This window comes from Vicia villosa, unplaced genomic scaffold (assembly GCF_029867415.1).
Source record: "Vicia villosa cultivar HV-30 ecotype Madison, WI unplaced genomic scaffold, Vvil1.0 ctg.000114F_1_1, whole genome shotgun sequence".
Classification (NCBI taxonomy): Eukaryota; Viridiplantae; Streptophyta; class Magnoliopsida; order Fabales; family Fabaceae; genus Vicia; species Vicia villosa.
The window spans coordinates 1,138,583-1,158,397 of record NW_026705022.1 but is presented as its reverse complement, the minus strand read 5'-3'; the positions used below and the strand labels follow the sequence as shown (position 1 = coordinate 1,158,397).

Here is a 19,815-nt window from a genome sequence, read left to right as displayed (position 1 = left end):
CTTTTCAAATTTTAAAAATGTTTCGGATATGCATATCTAAAAATACCATAAACCAGTTTCGAATATGCACATCTGAAATGTGCTCTGAGTATTTCATTTCTAAAACAACTATAAAATTACATTGTTATAATCTGAGCAACGTAGCAACTAAATTTAATACCTCCTTTTATCCAATAAAATGTAATGGAAATAAAAAATACGTAGACTAAAATAAAATATCAAAATATATTAATCGTTGTTCAGATAAATGCAAAATGTAGTAATATTACAGCACCAAAAAAACTCAAATAAAATTAGGCTACTACTACTGAGTATACCTAATCCTAACTCCCTGCGACTTCCTCTGCCTCTTATCCGCCGCCGTACTTGACGCCTCACTGACTATCGTTTACATTGTGGAAACCTCCTCTACACCGCCCTCCTAAATGATCCATGTGTCCATTGCCTCCTTCCGAATCAATTGTATCCACTAACATATCGGCAGGAGATCAGTAGCATGGTCATCCTCAACCTACTGGCTCTCCAAGAGCTCCCCATGCGCTGGCTAAGGTGGACGCCCAGGAGCATTGGGTGTCATGATAGGATGTGACACATGATAAAACCATGTCACGTATCCATCTACACAGTGCAAGCTTTCGGTGGCCCACATCACCGATACTCCTCTTGCACAAAATGATGCTCCCATTCTTGAAAGATAGCAGTGAGATCTCGGCGGATAACTATGTTGGGAGCAGCCTCAAATGGGGACCTAGGTATCATCTACACGCGGCCAAACTATCGAATGCACCGTTCCGGCAGATATCTGTCATGGTGTTGGTCCCACATGCCAACCATCTGGAATATAACGAGATGCGGTCGAAGGGGACAACCTGAAGGTAATCATAGAAGGGTGTCCAGTTGATGTCATCGTAAGCAGTACGATCGAGGTATACCCGATACGGTCCCACTTTATGATTTCCCCTATGGAGGACGCATCGTGCAGCCTTAGGCATGTCGTCAATGTACAACAGATCAGGATCGTAGCCATGAATGCGGTGGAAGTAAGAGATTATCAAGCTCCGAAACACAAATATGAAAATATGTTAGTACAACTTAACAAATAACAGATTAAATGTTGTATAATTAAAAATAAATGTACCGTGAGGAGTGTGCAAGATCTAGTAAACTGTCTGGTCCTCCAGTTGCATGCTTCATTCAACTTCTGGTATAGGTATACCAGAATGATGCCCCTAGTTTCACTCCTTGTTGTGTGGCTCTATCGCGCCGAGCTAAGGATGTCTGGGTTGGCCTCCCCTGTCTAAGTCGATCGGTCGGTGCCTGGTTGTCAGTCATTTTCCTGAAAAAATGCCAATGGTAAGAGTATGAAAAAATTTGAAAATTAAAAAAAAAAAAAAAAACTCAAAGAACATTTGGGAAGTGCATATCCGAAACTGATTAGAGGTTATTTCGGATATGCACTTCTGAAATAACCTGCGAATAACATTTTTGACAAACTTTCATTTCTTACCCTAAGTCATCAAAAATCCAATTTTTTCCATCTAAACACTATTATTGAACTACAATAACTTCAACCTACACATTATCATAAATTCTAACAACCCTAATAGCAACTTTGAGCTAGAGGTAAAAAGTAGAGGAAACTTACAAATTTTTGGAGTTTTGAGTAGAACTTGGAATGAGCTTTGAGCTTTTAGGAATGCTTGAATGAAATTTGTAGACTAAAAATACTTGAATGGAACTTGGTAAAAATGAGTTAGAAGTGAAATTTTGGTGTTTGAAGACAATGCAAACAATGGGGGTGGCTGTTTGCGTTTTGTGAAATACCACAAATTATTTTAGATATGCATATCCGAAGACACCTCTTTTTTAAAAAAAAAAGTGACTTCAGATGTGCATATGCGAAATTACTCTTTTGTTAAAAAAATATGTCTTCGATTATGTATATCTGAATTATAGAGATATTTTGAAGTTTTTACTACGGGTCTGTGAAAAGATATATGAGTGCATTGAGAATTTCCCAAAAATATAATGCAAGTGAATGGGGGAGAAATGGGCCATGTTAGCTTGAAATTAATCTCTAAGGTTAACAAACGAGTTCTAGTTCGAGATTTTTCTAATATGAAATATCATTCAAATGTTTTTTGTGAGACATGCTAAAAATGAAACAGATTGAAACTTTTTTTTTTTTAAGATTATTTTTCCACCTAAAATTTTTTTGATTCCTTAATGTTTATCAAGTTGTGAAACAGATTGAAACATCTTTTTATTTAAAGATTATTTTTCCACCTAAAAAACTTTTGATTCCTTAATGTTATCAAGTTGATCAACCAATTTGTTTATACCTAAGTACCAACTCCCCATGTGCCATAGCCCTTTCCAAGATCAACAGAAAAGACAAATGCCCATATTTCCTTCCATGTGTTTATACAAACCTCATTGCATATGTTTGTTCCCTCAACTCTCACCCTTTTATAACACTAGGTCGGCTTCTATTATATTCATGTCTTCTACTTTATCAATTTTTTATGTTTTCAAGTATTATATAAGTCCCTAACCACATAAACTTCTCTTACTACTTCCTCCAATTTCAATTCATCTTACTACTTCCTCCAATTTCAATTCATCTAAAAAGATAAAAAGGGTCAGAAAAAACAAGATGATGAGGTTGAAATCAAAGAGGTTTTGTAGAAGCCTATCAAAGCTTGGAAATATTGGAAACAAAGTAGTAGCACCATCTCCAATTGAAATTGAAAAGGAGTGTAGTGAAATCAAATGGGAACTTAGACCTGGTGGCATGCTTGTACAAAATAGAGAGAGCAATAAAAGTGATGAAGAAATGATCACAATTAGAGTTTCAACAATGTCAAAGTGGCATGATATTTCCATTGAAGCCACTTCAACTTTTGGTAAGTCTAATGAGACCCTACCCTAAAACACTTTTCATTTGCAATGACTTTTGTTTTGGTTACAATAAACTTTGAACCACTTTTTCTATTGGTATACTTATGAACCATAAATGTCTTATATACTTGTGAATTATTATAGAACTCTAAACATAGCCCTTAAGTGAGTATATGATTAAATTTTGTGAATAAATTTTAGGTGATTTGAAGTTGGCTTTGTCATTGGTAACAAGTTTGGAGCCAAGAGAACAAAGGCTTATCTACAAAGGTAAAGAGAGAGATGACAATGAATTTCTTCACATGATTGGTGTTAGGGACAAAGATAAAGTTCTTCTTCTAGAAGATCCGGCTATTAAGGAAATGAAGCTATTTGGTTTAACAAGAAGAGAATCAATTGACAATCCTTGTTGTGCAATTAGCGTGTAGTATTAATCATCTGATTTTGATTGAACTGTCATTGATGTCTCAAATGTGTGAATGTATAATCTCCTAACTGTGTGAATTTAAACTCAAAATATTCGGAAGCTAATTTCTAAAACTCATAATTAATTAGTACTAATAAGAAAAAGAGTGAAGTTAAGTTTATTGTAATGATTGGTCTTTCTTCACTTTTTTGTGTTAATTTCTTAGAATAGTGGAACATAATAATGTACTCATCTTGTTGTTGGACCTTTGTTTGGTTTGAAAATGTATAAGCTGATGTAATGCCATGTTATGTGTCCTGATCTATATTATTGTCTTGTTGATTCCTTTTGTATTGGACTGATTTTATATTGTTTTGTTTTTTAATCTTGATTGTTGTATTGTTGACTAATGGTATTTTTATATGATCCCATGCGTGCACACCGACGCTTAAAAGCTTAGTTTAGATTTAAGGGGGAAGCTTTGTTAATGTTGGGACAATATCTTAGAAAAAAAGGGACATATTATTATGTTCTGAATTTTGTTTTCTCCATTTTATAAAAAGATTCTTTTCAAAAAGCCATTTTTCTAGTGCTTTACAAGAGTTCAAAGTGTGGTAACTTGAAATAGTTCAAGCCGAGTGATAGGGGCATATGACAACCAATCTAGCATTACCTACTAGTTAATAAAAAGTGATCTAGCATAGTCTATTTAGTAAAAATAGATAGCTATTTAAAACACATATTTAACTAAATAGGTCAAATTAGATTATAAAACAAAAAGTTTATACAAAGTTTATAAAAATGGGTAGACATAACAATACCTATATAATTGATATGAATTATGATCGAATGACACTAATGTGTTAAACTAACTAACACGAGATCTTTAATAATTCTTTACTGCATATCCATATAACAAAATTTATTGTTGGATTGAAAACTAACATTAAATAGATTGTATCCATAAAATTTAACATCAATTAAAAATCATTTGATATGTTAAAGAGAATAATCAAAATTACGGTTTTGTTAAAGTTTTGTAAAACTTTAATTTTTATGCATCTCGTTGACATATCAAATGATTTTTTATTGATGTTAAATATGATCTATATCATAATAACCTTCAATGTAACGGTGGATTTTATTATACAAATATGCGGTAAAGAGTTATCAGAGATGTCATGATGTTATTGAATTTGATATCTCATTTGATCATGTTCCAATTTATATATTAAGTCATAATCATTGTAGTTAAATATCGTTTCATTCATGAGACTATTTGGACAGTTGATTCTTAAGTATTTAGTGGTTAATTAAAACGATATATCAGGGTGTGTATAATTAGCAAGATATATTAGTGCTCTAATTGCACTGAGATATGGTAATTCTTCATCATTTTCTTGAGGTCTGAAAGAATCTTATCCAAATCCAATGATCTAATATCAACGGGATATACAAAAATTGAGACTTTCCCATATAAAAATACATTATCACTTTTTCTATATAAATTCATTGGTGTACAAATTTCTATTGTCCAAATGTTCAGTTAGCAAGGACTTTGTCTTTCCCAATTCCTTCATCTCAAACAATTTATTTGAACAATTATATCTTTTGGAAGCTCTTCAGAAGTTCTAATAATATTTATGTCAACTTCATGTACATCTATTATAGCAAATACTTTTTTAGATTTTTTTATAAAAATGCAAGGACTAATGGAGTTATCTTAGAAAATATTCACTGAGACGATTATAACACATGCGTCCAGATAGTTTTAGTCCATAGATAGACTTGCTCAATTTAATGGAGTAGCTTTCTCAAAATTCATAATTATATGCATCTGGTATATTGAACCCTTCAGGGAGTTTCAAGTAAATTTCACTATCTAGTGAGCCATACAAATAAATAAGTTGTTACAACATCCATCATGTGAAAATCAAGCATTTCAAGTGCTACAAGATTTATTAAATATCGAAAAGTACTTGTGTAACACCCCGATTTACCCCGTATAATATTAATAAAATCATAGTATAAAAATCATCATTTAAAACAATATGTCAAAATCAGGATGTCACATTTTCTTCGTAACACAAGCAATTGCTCACAACGATAGTAGATACATAACACATATAAACGGATAAACCATTCAAAACGACATAATATTCAAAAACATCCTTTATTATACAGCGGAAATCATTCATAATTCAAATAGAAGTCAACAACAACTTGGTTCGATAATAGTTAAAACTTCAACAATTAACTTGAAATTCAACAAATAAAAAAATAACATTCATCCCCCCTCTAGTGTTACGTATCAGAGCGACGACACCGACTCGAATGATTTGAAGGGTCTATCCTTCATTCCTGATCATCTGCACGTTACCAACATAGGGGTAATATTCAACCAGAAGGGGTGAGATATCATAACAATATAAGAAAGCGTATGATAACAAGTATATGAGAATAGAGTAATACACGATTCACCACTCCGCAACTCATTAACATCATTCATTACCAAGTAGTATACAGTTATTCTACGACATTCAATTCATCATCACACCGTCGATTATAAAAGTATTCATCACCAACAGCTCATCATTATATATCGTTATGTAAAATGCAACTAGACCAATGACTATGCGAGTGCATGTGGTACCAATAGGGCATACACCCTCATCGCAAAAGTGTCAATAAATAGAGGCATCAACAAGGCATACACCTTCATCATAATTTTCCAATTCAGGTCATCAAAGTTTTCCAATCCAGCTCACCGCTAATCAATGTATGCGACTCCACAAATGCGACATCATAAAAGGCAACTACAAGGCATAAGCCTTCAACAAACACCAATATAAACCATCACTTCACCGTAATGACAACATCAATTCATCATGTTATTCATTCCACATCATAAACTTCATATTACACACATCATCATAATTACATCATATCATCATAAGAAAAACACAATTCAAGTTGCACTATGACATGGTTACGTCAATTCGTAACAAAGGACATACTTCTTATGTTAACAATACATAGTTCATCACTTAATCCTAATAAAAGAAATATAAAATTACACCCTATGAGTCAATTTATTCTATCATGGTATATTTCATTGTGTTAGCTTTCCAACGCTTTGAACGACGCATCAATCGGAGTTACGGTTCAAAAGTTATGGCTTTCGAAAAATCTGTCAAAAATTGGTATGCGATGAGCTGACGCATAAACTCTTTAGGTCGACGCATAGCTAATTCTATCCCCCTCAGGTCCGCTTCGGTCGATTCTCTAGTCGATGCATACTGGGTATTTTTCCTGCATGAGTCGGCGCAAAGATCCTTCGAGTCGACACATGATTGTTTTATGCAGATTTTTTCTGCGATTTTCTGTTTCTAGGTCTGCGATTCCTTGACCCAAAAACCCACTTTTCCCATTATTTTAAACAATTTTAAGTTTTCTAATACATGCCTAAAACTATGGTTATTAACTACATCATCCTAACACAATTCTTATTAATCTATAGGATAAAAACCCCCCCAAATCCCACTCAAAACCCAAATCATCCTTTTAATTCTTTTCACATACGTTCATCACAAAATCCTAAAATCTTTATATAATCATAAATCACAAGATCATCATGATACCATTACAAAATCAACAACAACATTCATATGCGAAATCCACACAAAACACAAGGAAGATGAAATCAAAGGAAAACCTAAAAACATCAACATAGAAATCCAACCCCATTCCTATCTACTAATCATCATACCCAATTTTATATGGTTAGAACCCCACCCTTACTTTTGGATTGAAGGTGCTCTACTCTTTCAATGGAATCTTGCCCTAACCTCTTGAGTTCTTCTCCTCTTTCACGTTCTCTCCAATTCTCCAACTTCTCTATATTTTTCTAAATCTCTCTTTTCCCCTTATTTTATTAATCCTTCACTAACTATTATTCTACTAATGGGCTTAACATCACACCCCCGCTTATTCTAATGATTACACCATAATATGCCTCATTACTAATTAACCCCTTATTCTATTATTATTATTATTATTATTATTATTATTATTATTATTATTATTATTATTATTATTATTATTATTATTATTATTATTATTATTATTATTATTTAACTATATAGTAAAATATAATAATCATCAATAATTCACAAATAAACCACTATTTCACCAAATAATTCACAAACATAAAATTAAATAATTAAATAAAATAAACAACGTTACAACTTGTATCTACTGCATGTGAATATGTCTCATCAAAATTAATTTCAGGGCTTTGCAAAAATCTTTGAGCTACTAGTTGGGCTTTGTATCTCACAATTTCATTATTTTCATTTTCGCATGAAAACCCATCTGTATCCATCTGGATTCACACCTTTGAGGTGTTCAGTCTACAGGTCCAATAACTTGTCTATTGCAAAGACATTTCAATTATATTTAAATTGCATCTATCCATTTCGGTCAATTCTCACTTTGTCTACAATTTTTAATAAATGTTGGTTCATGATCCTCCTTTTCATTTATAACATTTAGCGCTATATTATATGCAAAATATCATCAATGTCGACTTCTTGTCGGTTCCATTGTATTCCATTATAGGCATAATTTTTCGAGATCTCTTTATTTTCATGAATTTCATGTATCTGATCAATCTCTTCTAGAGATGAAATGTTTTTTTATGTGTGAAGGTTCTTTTAGATTTTCTATATCCTAACTTGGGTCATCTTTAATTTTAGCTTATTTGCTTGGTAGAGGATTATTAATATTGGAACCGAATTTCCTACCATGCTTCATACACGATTTCAATTCATTTACAATATTAGATTATCCAACTAGAGAATCCATTTCGATTGTAGTATTAGCAGCTGTAATTGGTTGTATAAAATTTACAAATGAATAATCTTTCAAACTTCTGATTCATTTTGGTTTTTACGAGGATCATGATCTAAAATTGCTCATTTGAATTTCTTGGTCATGATTTCAGCTGCTTATTCTCTCCCCCTAATATTGGCAAAATTAATTTATGAAGTGATAACCAGCCTATTAGACTACAATCAAGTATTTGATTATTTGCTCAAATTATATCCTCAAAATTGAGATTCATATTAATTATATTTTTTCAATATTCTTTGATGACTCATCTTAATATATTATATCGGAGCAATTGGAATATACACAACACATCCAAAGGTTCACTTTGATGAGAAGTATTAGAATAAATTAGAGAGGACTAAGATATAGTATCTTGTTGGCTTAATGCGAATAAATATCTTAATACCATACTTTGGGTGTTTCAAATATATAATTTAGAATTGATGATCTCATAAGTATCAACCATATAATTAACTTTAAACGTCTAGAGAATAAATCTTCAGGTCCATTTTCTTTTTATGAGCATATTATTACATGATGTTCAATATCAATTTTAATAATATATATGTGATACTTATACAGGAATTTCTAAATAATCCAAAAAAACAAGATCTTAGTCTAATTAGTCAAGAAAATAATTTTACAAACTTCTGGTTATGAGTAGACATATACATGATCTTTTAGTCGATGCAACAATTAATGTCATAAAAGCTCAATTTCTCAAATTTTCCTTTGGAAACACACAAATTTTATTGAATTGAAAAAACTTCAGGTTCTTCAAAACTAATTCTCGCATCATAATACATCCGAGATGACTCAACCAATTTTGTCAACAATACACTTAAGTGAAGTGTGATTTGTAAACTTCTGGTTTACAATAATACATATGATTCTATTCTTCTAATTTATTTCAATCCATATTAAATAATAAAATTTATATAAACTATATTTTTAAAATTAGATGGCATATATATAATTTAATTACATTTTCGATATCTAAATTTAAAATTTATAGATCTTGATCATAATCACATTGTACATCAAATACATTACTATATTTTCTTACGCTTTATGTATATAGAATACAAAAATTACTCAACAAACATTAATAACTCTACATATTTTATGCAAGAATTATAACTTAATAAACAAATTTGAGATAAAAGAAAATAAATATTTGTTCATTAGAAATTTAAAGGAAAATATATGTATACTTTAAAATGCATTATTTTTATATGAAAATAATTTATTCAATCAAATCATCATTAAGACTTATCTTTATAATATAACAATTTCAAAAATAAATATCTAATATAATGACAAAATTCACTTTATATTTGAGCTATTCGTTTTATTTTTAAAAAATAAAATAATAAAACATAACACAAATTAATAACAAATTGATAGCCTTTAATTATCAAATAAATATTTGTCAATCTTAATAAAATTGTCATAAAACTATAACATTCTATTATAAAATAAATATTAAATTAATCATATTAATTTTGTCAATCAATAATTTATAATAAATTAATAACCTTTAGTTATAAAATATATATTTTTAAATATTAATTAATTTACAATCATAAATTTTTTAGTAGTTATACAAGATTTCAATCACAAATCTTTTATTGATAAAAATAATAATATTTCTAAAAGAAACTTTGGCATTATTGATTTAGTCCTTCTGCGATTCTTATTGTTTAACTTGATTGATGTTGTTCTTCTAGAATCCATGAAAACCGTCATTGATACTTTTCTAAAAGGATTGTTTAACATGATTGATGTTGTTCTTCTAGAATCCATGAAAATCGTCATTGATACTTTTCTAATCTATGGAGACAAAATATGTTATTAAAAATAATATTGAATTTTAATTTCTTTTAGAATTATAAATAATTCCATCAATCCAAATTAAAATGTCATGATTTGCACAATTCTTACTATGATAATTAAATATTAGTCCTGCATGGATGTATGCAATTCTTTAAGAACACTTGAATATTAATTTTGTTACATCTGTAGTATCAATGCTTAGTTCTTCAGAAACTCAACAGTAACTCTTTTTGGTAGTTCTACGGGAACTCACTCAGAAATATTTTTATGAAGTTCTTCAGAAACTCAATCACAAATCTTTTTATGCAGTTTTACAGAAACTCAATCACACATATTTTATTAATAAAAATAATAATATTTGCAATCCTTTAGGAATGCTTGATAAGTTCCTCAAAAATTATATAAAAACTCAATATTATTCTTCAGAGATATTTGATAAGTTCTTCCAAAACTATATAAAAACTCAATATTATCCTTAGTGATATTTGATAAGTTCTTCATGAACGATATAAATAATTTGTTTTGATATCCTTCAGGGATGCTTAATAAGTTCTTCAGAAACTATATAAATTATTTATTTTGATATCCTTCAGGGATGCTTAATACGTTCTTCAGGAACTATATAAATAATTTGTTTTGCTATCCTAGTGATGCTTTAACATTATTCATGCAATCTATCAGGGATGCGTGAAAATCATCACTTGGTTTTCTTTTTTATTTTTCAATCAATATATTTATAAATAACACATAAAAACTATATAATTTAAAAAATAAAATAAAATAAATAATAATACCTTCTAAGTCTCGGAGTTTCATGTTGATAAAATTGAATAAAACAATAGAGAAGAGAAAGTATATTCTATTATTCATATTCTAAGTACGTTAGTCATATTTTGAGTGTGTGAGATTCTAATACAATATGAGTTCTATTTATAGAACATATATATAATAAATGGGAAATCAACTTGAAATCTTCTACTTGATGGACATCCATAATCATACCATTTATAACAAGAGTAGATTAAAGATTTCTGTGGAATTTGTCATTTTAGATTGTACTTATATAATACTAATAATTAGTTATTAAAAATATTATTTTATTTATAAGAAAAATTATTATTATTTTATTTTTAATAATAATTATTACTCTTTCAGACTCAGAATAATTGTCATAGTTAGTCATTTCACACAGATTAAAAAAAATAATATAAATAAAAAAAGAGAATAGTATTTTTATTAAACTGTCCTTATTTATTATTGGTGTATTCGAATTATTATAAATGCAAAAGTGTAAAAATAATAAATTAAAAGTATTAATTAAAAGATATAATTGAAAGAAAAAAATTATAATTGTATTAGAAACTAAAAACAACAATTATTTTACGACAAATAATTTTATGAGATGTGACACTTATTTTAGGATGGAGGGAGTATATATGATATATTTTGTTATACTACGAATTAGTTAGTAGAAACAAGAGAAAAAAAACGAAGTTAAGTTTAAGGTAATAATAATATAACGTGTCTTTTGTTAATTTTACTTAGAATAGGAAGTTAATCACGTACTAGTACTTATCATGTTGTTGGACCTTTGGTTGATTTAATATTGTACAAGACGATGAAATGCCATGTTATGTGTACTATTTATATTAATTGTCTTGTTGATTCCTCTCCTATTGTATTTATTTTATTTTATTTTTTATTGAATGTTAAGTTTGTTTGATATTCAATGGTGTGAACCCATGCGTCCACGCCGTTGCTTCAAAGATTATTTAATAAATTAAGGTGGAAGGAAGCTTTGTTATTAGTTTGCTAGGACATTATCAACGGAAAAAAAATATTATTATATTTTGAAATTCGTTTTCCTCTTTTTATAATAATTTGGTTTATAAAGTTAATTTGTAACTTGAGAGGGTTGGTCTAACGGATGGGAGTTCGGGTTTCAAGAGTTTGCTCCTCTTAGGATTTCGAGTTCGAAGCAGCATGGATCAAAAAACAAAAATCTTCAAGAGTTATGTGGGGTGAAAGCCCTCTATATGAATTATTCAAGAAAATTTCTTTAGCCACCTCCCTATGGGGGTCACCCCCTGCGAAAATTCCAAAATACCCCTGCTTCGGAAATGAACTTCTGAAGCGCTTTTTTTTAAAAAATTTTTCCATAATTCGGAAGTGCATCTCCGAAAACACCTCATGGGGGGTGTCTTCGGAGATGAACTTCCGAAAAGCATATTCAAACAGAAAAACCAGTAAGCAGCGGCAATAGAGTTAGCCAGAAGAGAAGGCAGAGTTGAGGAACATCTCATCTTCATGCTCAATATGTAGATTCTTGGATTCCATTAGAAAATCAATTTCTTCGCTTTTAAAATCAATATGTAGATTCTTGGATTTCATCGCCGCGAACACTATCCATCTTTTGGATTATAAACATAGAACTTTGACTTTTCCAGCGCACCCCTTTGTTTGATTTTTTTGTAATAACGTCCCCTGATGATAATGATAAACTATAGCTTACATTGATTGGCTCCTTTGTCTCGCGGAAACTCAAGTTGACAAGACTTTGAACAGCTTCATGTCTCTTACTTTGTTTCATTTTCAGGCTACAACACGCAAGAAAACCAAGAATAAGCTTAACCAACCCCCTTAAGTTGAGAATATTATTTGGATCAACATGCTCGAGTTCAACATCATCATTCACAACAGATGATTCTTCTTTGGATAGTGACTCAGAGATATTTCTAGCACCAACTTTTCTGTAAATATCAGATAGTTTACTCTTGAACAATGGTGTCATGTTATGCTTAGGATACCATACAAAAACTTTCTCGCTCTCAAAAAGCTTTTTCATATGAAGGTTATCTGGAATAAAAACATCTTCCTTATCGGCCAGAAGTATATCATTATTTCCTGATGTCGTAGGTAGTTTCTTCAAACTGTCAGCTCGAGTACCGCTCGCCATCGCTTAACGACGAGGGAGGGTTGATGATCACACCTTTTGAGATCAAGAACGACGGAGATTTAGCGGTTATGTGGACAACGTTCGACCGATTTTCTTCGAAAGGCCCGATCGAGTTGGACGCCAAACTTCAAAGATCGGCGGACGACGTTATCAAAATGTTGACTCATCCCCACCTACCCGTGTTCAACAATATGTAACTTTAATTTTCAGTAATATTATCGTTGTAATCTTCACCCGATTAAATAAAGCGAATCGTTGTTGTTTTTCATTTTTCTTCTGTCCAGACATAAATTCGGAGGTTCATTTCCGAATTCCATCATGGGGGGTGAGTTCGGAGATGAACTTCCGAAACACCACATTTTCTGAAAATGTAACTTTATTTCGGAGATGCATCTCCGAAATCAATATTTTATATTAAAAAAAACACGTTTTCAGAAGTTCATTTCCGAAAACACCTTTTTTTCAAAAAAAAGTACCGTTTCGGAAATGAACTTCCGAAACAAGGGGTAATGTTGTAAATTCACCAGGGGTGGGCAAGAAGGTTAGGAGATGGGTGAAGAAATTCTCTTATTCAATCTGACTAGTTGGATTTCACATATATATATATATATATATATATATATATATATATATATATATATATATATATATATATATATATATATATATATATATATATATATATATATATGAGGAGGGATATATTTACTCCAGGAGTAAGTGTTGAAGACTTACTCCAAATCTTAACCATTGATTATCATTAATCTAACGGTTTTAATTAATTTTTTAATCTAATTATTTTAGGAAATATTTTTCTAAATAAAAAATTAATTAAAACCGTTAGATTAATGATAATCAATGGTTAAGATTTGGAGTAAGTCTTCAACACTTACTCCTGGAGTAAATATATCCCTCCTCTATATATATATATATATATATATATATATATATATATAAATTAAAAAAAAGAATAAAGCTAATTTGTTAGTGATAAAGAATAATTGTTTGGTAAACTTTATATTTTGACTTAGCATATATTTATTAAAGTACATTTTTTAAATGATAATAAGTTGTGTTAGCCTTAATAATAAAAAAATATTTATTAAAATATTTTTATTAAAACTTTATCACATTGAATTGTTTAGACTAGTATGTATTGCTATAGATCAGTCATAGTTGATGAATTTAAATGAGCATATGTATAATTTTTTAGAAGCAACATTGAGTCAAATTTTGTGTTTTTTACAAACAAATTCAAAATGAGAAGAAAACAAAAATTTTAAATATCAAAAGTGATCATGGTGGACAATTATAAAATGAACCCTTTGAAAAAAATTTGATAATAAAATGATATTCTCCATGATTTTTTTATCCTCTAAATCTAGAATAAAATAGAGTTATAAAAAGTAAAAATATATATATCTTCAAGAGATGACTAAAATCACGATCAATGAATTAAAAATTGTAAAATATTTTTGAGGAAAAGCAATAAATTCAACACGATAATTTTAAAATATAGTCTATATTAGACCTATTTTAATTTTAAAAAAGACTCCTTGTAAATTTTGAAAAGGAAAAACACCCAACATTATGCTCATTACTATCATTAGGTTTGATGTACATGCTACATTTTAAACACAAGTATCTATTTAAAGAAATTTCGTGTAAAAGGACAAAATTGTATCCTCCTACGATGCTTCAAAAGATCATAGGGATATTAAGATCACTTATTTATTTCACTACTTCTACTTCTAGATCTTATATTTTATTCACTGTATGTGCTAGTTTGTGCTTAATTCCAATCATATCTTACATAATTTTATTTATTTATTATTAAGAGAATCTTAAAATATTTAAAAGGTACTATTAATTACCGTAGCTTGTGTTATTAAACTAGTTGAGTAACTCTGCTAGAGACATAATAGAAAGGAAAAAAAACACTAGTGAAATGTGTCAATTCTTTGCTGATAATCTCATCTCTTGAGAAAACAAAAGACAACAAACAATCACATTGTCCATAGCAGTAGAAAAATACATGTTAGCTGCAAGTTGTATAGCCCCCAACTTCTCTTGATGAAGCATTAATATGGAGATTATTATTACATAAAGGAAAGGAAGACCCTTAACTATTGTGCTAATACTTTTGCTATTTCTTTATCCAAGAATCGTATTTTACATTTTAAGAAAATTTAAATACATTGAAATTAAACTTCACTTCATTAAACAGATATAAAATTTATTAATACAGACTATCAATAGAGTGCTTTCTGTAAAAAAAACTCAGGTATAAATAAATTAAATTGTACAGAAAAGAAATTAAATATTCTTCTTATAAAACAATAATGTTTGGCAATATGTAATTTTCTAGATGGATTTTTTTTTCTAAATTGAGAAAAATAACCCTTTAATAGGTATATGATCTTCAGCGACATTTTTAACCTATGGTAATTTCAACTCTCTTAATCATTAATTAGTAAGATATTCGTGCTTAAGGGTGGCAAACAAACATGTCCATCCCGTTTAGATCTGTCCTACAAAAGCTGCAAAAAAATGGGACGGGACGGACATAATTGATGGCGCGGGCCTAAAATCTTATCCCTCCCCGCACAAAAGTGTGGAAGAGACAGGGAATGCCCGCAGTTACTACACCTTTTAAGCCTAAAAAAACATAAAACTGTGATAATTCACATGCCCGCAAAAAAAATAGGGTGAGGCGGGGCGATCATATTAAAGAGTGATGACCTAAATCCTTGACCCGCCCCACACTAAAATGCGTGAAAAATAGGCATCTCCAACGGGTCAGACCCGTTTTACCACCCCTATCCGTGCTATCACACGGGTTCGTCTAGATTCACATTAAACATATATCAAACCATCATTTATAAAGTTTGAATTCATTCTTCAATTGGATAACATTCACATAGTCACAAATATATGTTAATAATATACACCAACCTTTAAGCATTGATTTGTACTTATAATAAATCGTACATTCCATTATCTAACTTCAATTATATAAAACAACAGCAAAAGAAATATTTCAAAGATGGACATTAAAATGAACAATCTACAGATGATATTTCATAGATAGGTTCACATCTACCCGTGAATCCAGATGAGCTAACAAACCTTTTTGAATTCAGATGAGTTAATTTTAAAAATTTATTAAATCTATTTTAGATATGAGCCCATTTTCTGAACCTAAAATGTACAAGAGCTCCTCCAAATTTCAGTTTTAAAACTTTCTTACTATATCATATTTACATTTTTTTTATAACCTATAATGTATCTCATTAAATTTCAGTTTTAAAATCTTCTTATTAGATCATATTTATAAATTTTACAATTCTAAATTAATTATACATTTGTTACGGCGATTAATTAAATTTAAAGATTAAAATAAAAATTGGAAAAAGGAAGAAAATTGATTAAGAAAGATCAGTGTATAACTGAAATAATCAATGCAATTATGACTTTTGTATAATTTAAAAATAATAACAAATTTTTGTTTTCATAATAAATTTGTGTATTAACCAATCATAATTGTCTTTTTTTTTTTTTTATAAAAACAAATATTTATATTCTTTTTTAGTATAAATGTTAACATTTTATCATGAAAAAGGCTAATATTATTTCAAGTCAATTTTATTTTTTCTTGTATCATGTCACAATATCGTATATCATTTTTCATTAAGTATACGATATTTGTTTATCTAGAAAAATATAAGAGAAATCATACTTAATAGATTGAATTATTTTTTATATAAGTGATCAAAATCTTTTCCATTCTAAGTCAAAAACAAATTTGAAAAACCAAAATAAAGTTGAATTGATTAAATAAAATTTTAAATGTATTCCATAAAATTAAACGATAGTGTTAGAATATATCGAATAAATGTAACTTTTTAAAATTGAATAGTAAAAGTAAACTTGTAATTTAAGTTATATTTATTATTGTAAATTTATAAATAATAAGTATTTATATGAGATTATATGACATTTATAATGATTATAATGTCACTAATAAGATGAATTCTTACTTAAAAAAAATGAAGATGAATTTTTTAAAAATATTTGTCATTTATATAAAATTAAATATTTGTTATTTATAGGTTAAGTTAATTTTCTTGTTTTTTGTATTAAATTATAATATCATATATGATTTTACATCATGTATATAATATTTTTCTAAAATAAATATTTTTATTTTTTTTAGTATAAATGTTAATATTTTATCATAAAAAGCTAATATTTTCTAGTCAATTTTATTGTTTTTTTAAAAAAATTATACAATTTAATATAAATAAAGTATTTTATATTATAAAATGATTAGATGAGCGAATTTATTTAAAATTTTACCAAAATATTGGAAAGCATAATTTGTATATTACACATATTTTAAAAAAACTTACCTATTTTTATTTCATATTTGTCTAATGGTATTTTACCAATTTATAATATTATAGCATTTTTTAATATAACTGCTAACGTTTTATCATAAAAAACACAAACATTTTTAATACCATTTATTATATTTCTATAATATTTTTAATTAAACTCCCTCCGTTTTTTATTATAAGTCGTTTTAGACTTTTCACACATATTAAGAAAAATAATAATTGTTGTATGAAAATGAGAAATTATGAAGATTTTTACAAAATTATTCATCATTAATGACATGTGGAAGATAAATTTATATAATTGAAAGGAGAGAGAATAATAAATATTTAAGGATATAATAGGAAAAATAACATTAATTATTTATTGGAATTGTAAAACGACTTATATCAAAATACAATTTTTTTTTCTAAAACGACTTATAATAAAAAACGGAGGGAGTAGTTAATATAATACATATATTTTTAAAAAGAAACACTCAGATAAATTATTTTTACATTTTTTAATCACTTTTTCCGTTTCTTTACACTAACCTTCTCTATCTTATTTTCTTAACCATTAACCCAAAAAGTCTTGAGCAATACACCGAGAACTAAAGCTATTCACCATTCAAACTTTGACCACAAATCTGTATATGAAAATTATCCTCAATTCAAACCAAATCATAAATAATACTATTCACCATTCAAACTTTGACCACAAATATGTATATGAAAATTATTTTTAGTTCAAACCAAATCACATATAACATAAATCAAGAATTTAAACATTCTCTCATCACCATAACAACAAGCTTAAAAATAAAGTTCAAAACACAATAACAAAGCCGTGCTGTCCCAAACAAAACATTGCACAAACTAGGGATGATAACGGGTCGGGTGCGGGTTTCGCACTACCCAAATCGGCACCCGAAATCGGCACCCGAACCCAAACCCAAAGGCTATTCGGTGGCAAAATAACACTCACGCTCACACTCGTTGAGTTCGGGTTTTTTCACCCAAACCCGCAGCAAAATACACAAAATACATTTTTCCTACAATAAATTTCCACAATATATATATATATATATATATATATATATATATATATATATATATATATATATATATATATATATATATATATATATATATATATATATATATATATATATATATATATATATATATGGCATATCATATGAGAATGCCATATTTATATGAGAATGTAAGAATGAATCTGAACTATTGGATTTTAAAATAAATGGTGGAGATTAAGAGTGAATTTTTTTTTCTCTCTCCTATATTTTGAAATAAATGATGTAGGAGAGAGAAAAAAAAGATTCACCCATAATCTCCACCATTTATTTTAAAATCCAATGGTTCAGATTTATTCTCACATTCTCACATAAAAAAGGCATTCTCTTATGATATGCCATATATATATATATATATATATATATATATATATATATATATATATATATATATATATATATATATATATATATATATATATATATATATATATATATATATATATATATATATAAGCGGGTGTGATTTCGGGTTTCACACTACCCAAACCCGCACCCAAAATATCGGGTGGCACCCGAACGCAAATCCAGTCAATTCGAGTTTTCACCCGTTAACTCGGGTTCAGGTGCGGGTGGACCCCACGGGTTTGGGTTTGCTTGCCATCCCTAGCACAAACTACCCATACACTTCATAAACATAACTTAACACTGGTAGAATTTTTCCATCAACCACAACAACACATAGCATAACACCAATAGACAACAGTTCCATATGAACATGTGAACCTATAAACTGGAGTCAAAGTGAAAAGAGAAGGAGAAAATTCAAAATAAAAGAGACGCCCAAATCTGAAACGATAAAAATTGCAAGCCTTCTAGTCAATCTTTGGTATTCAACACCTAATCATAGAAATCTTCTTCCAAATTCAATGTCGATGTAGATATGTATCATAGCAATCTTCTTCCAAATTCAATGTTAATGTTAGATCTGTTTCCACACCCTCGTTAATATCTCTTCTAACCACCTTATTACTATAGGGCCCTGTTAAATTTATAGTAAACCTGTATATGAATATCATATATACAATAATAATAAGACCTCGATCAAATAGACTATTAAATGAATTTATGTGAGTGATCATACATTTAATTAAACTAGAAGCCTAATAAACCACTTAGCAAAATAAATTTGAAGTGGACTATTCAATAGCTATCATTTCAAAAATCATCATACATAAATTTTAACTAATTACTATTTGTCAATATTTAAGGGAGGCAAACTTTCCTTGAAGATAATATGATATGATCCCACACTCTTTTGAATAAGAAAATTACTTTATCAACCCCCATGTCTTCTTGGTCACCTTTGGTGAAATACCCAAACTACCCCTAACTTCGGAAATGCATTTC

General features: G+C 28.9%; 1 protein-coding gene across 1 annotated transcript; it reads left to right on the top strand.

The window, feature by feature from the left end:
* Positions 1 to 2,506: 2,506 nt before the first annotated feature.
* On the top strand, positions 2,507 to 3,632 carry LOC131624324 (BAG family molecular chaperone regulator 2-like). Its single transcript, XM_058895272.1, has 2 exons — positions 2,507 to 2,906; positions 3,103 to 3,632. Exons 1-2 carry the CDS (start codon positions 2,657 to 2,659, stop codon positions 3,327 to 3,329), a joined length of 477 nt encoding a protein of 158 aa, XP_058751255.1. The 5' UTR covers positions 2,507 to 2,656; the 3' UTR covers positions 3,330 to 3,632.
* The last annotated feature ends 16,183 nt before the right edge of the window (positions 3,633 to 19,815 follow it).

Excerpts from the sequence above, each read along its gene's own strand:
- LOC131624324 (XM_058895272.1), top strand. The coding sequence starts at position 2,657 with ATGATGAGGTTGAAATCAAAGAGGTTTTGTAGAAGCCTATCAAAGCTT. Across the intron at positions 2,907-3,102 it reads TGAAGCCACTTCAACTTTTG|GTGATTTGAAGTTGGCTTTG; the intron begins GTAAGTCTAATG and ends AATAAATTTTAG.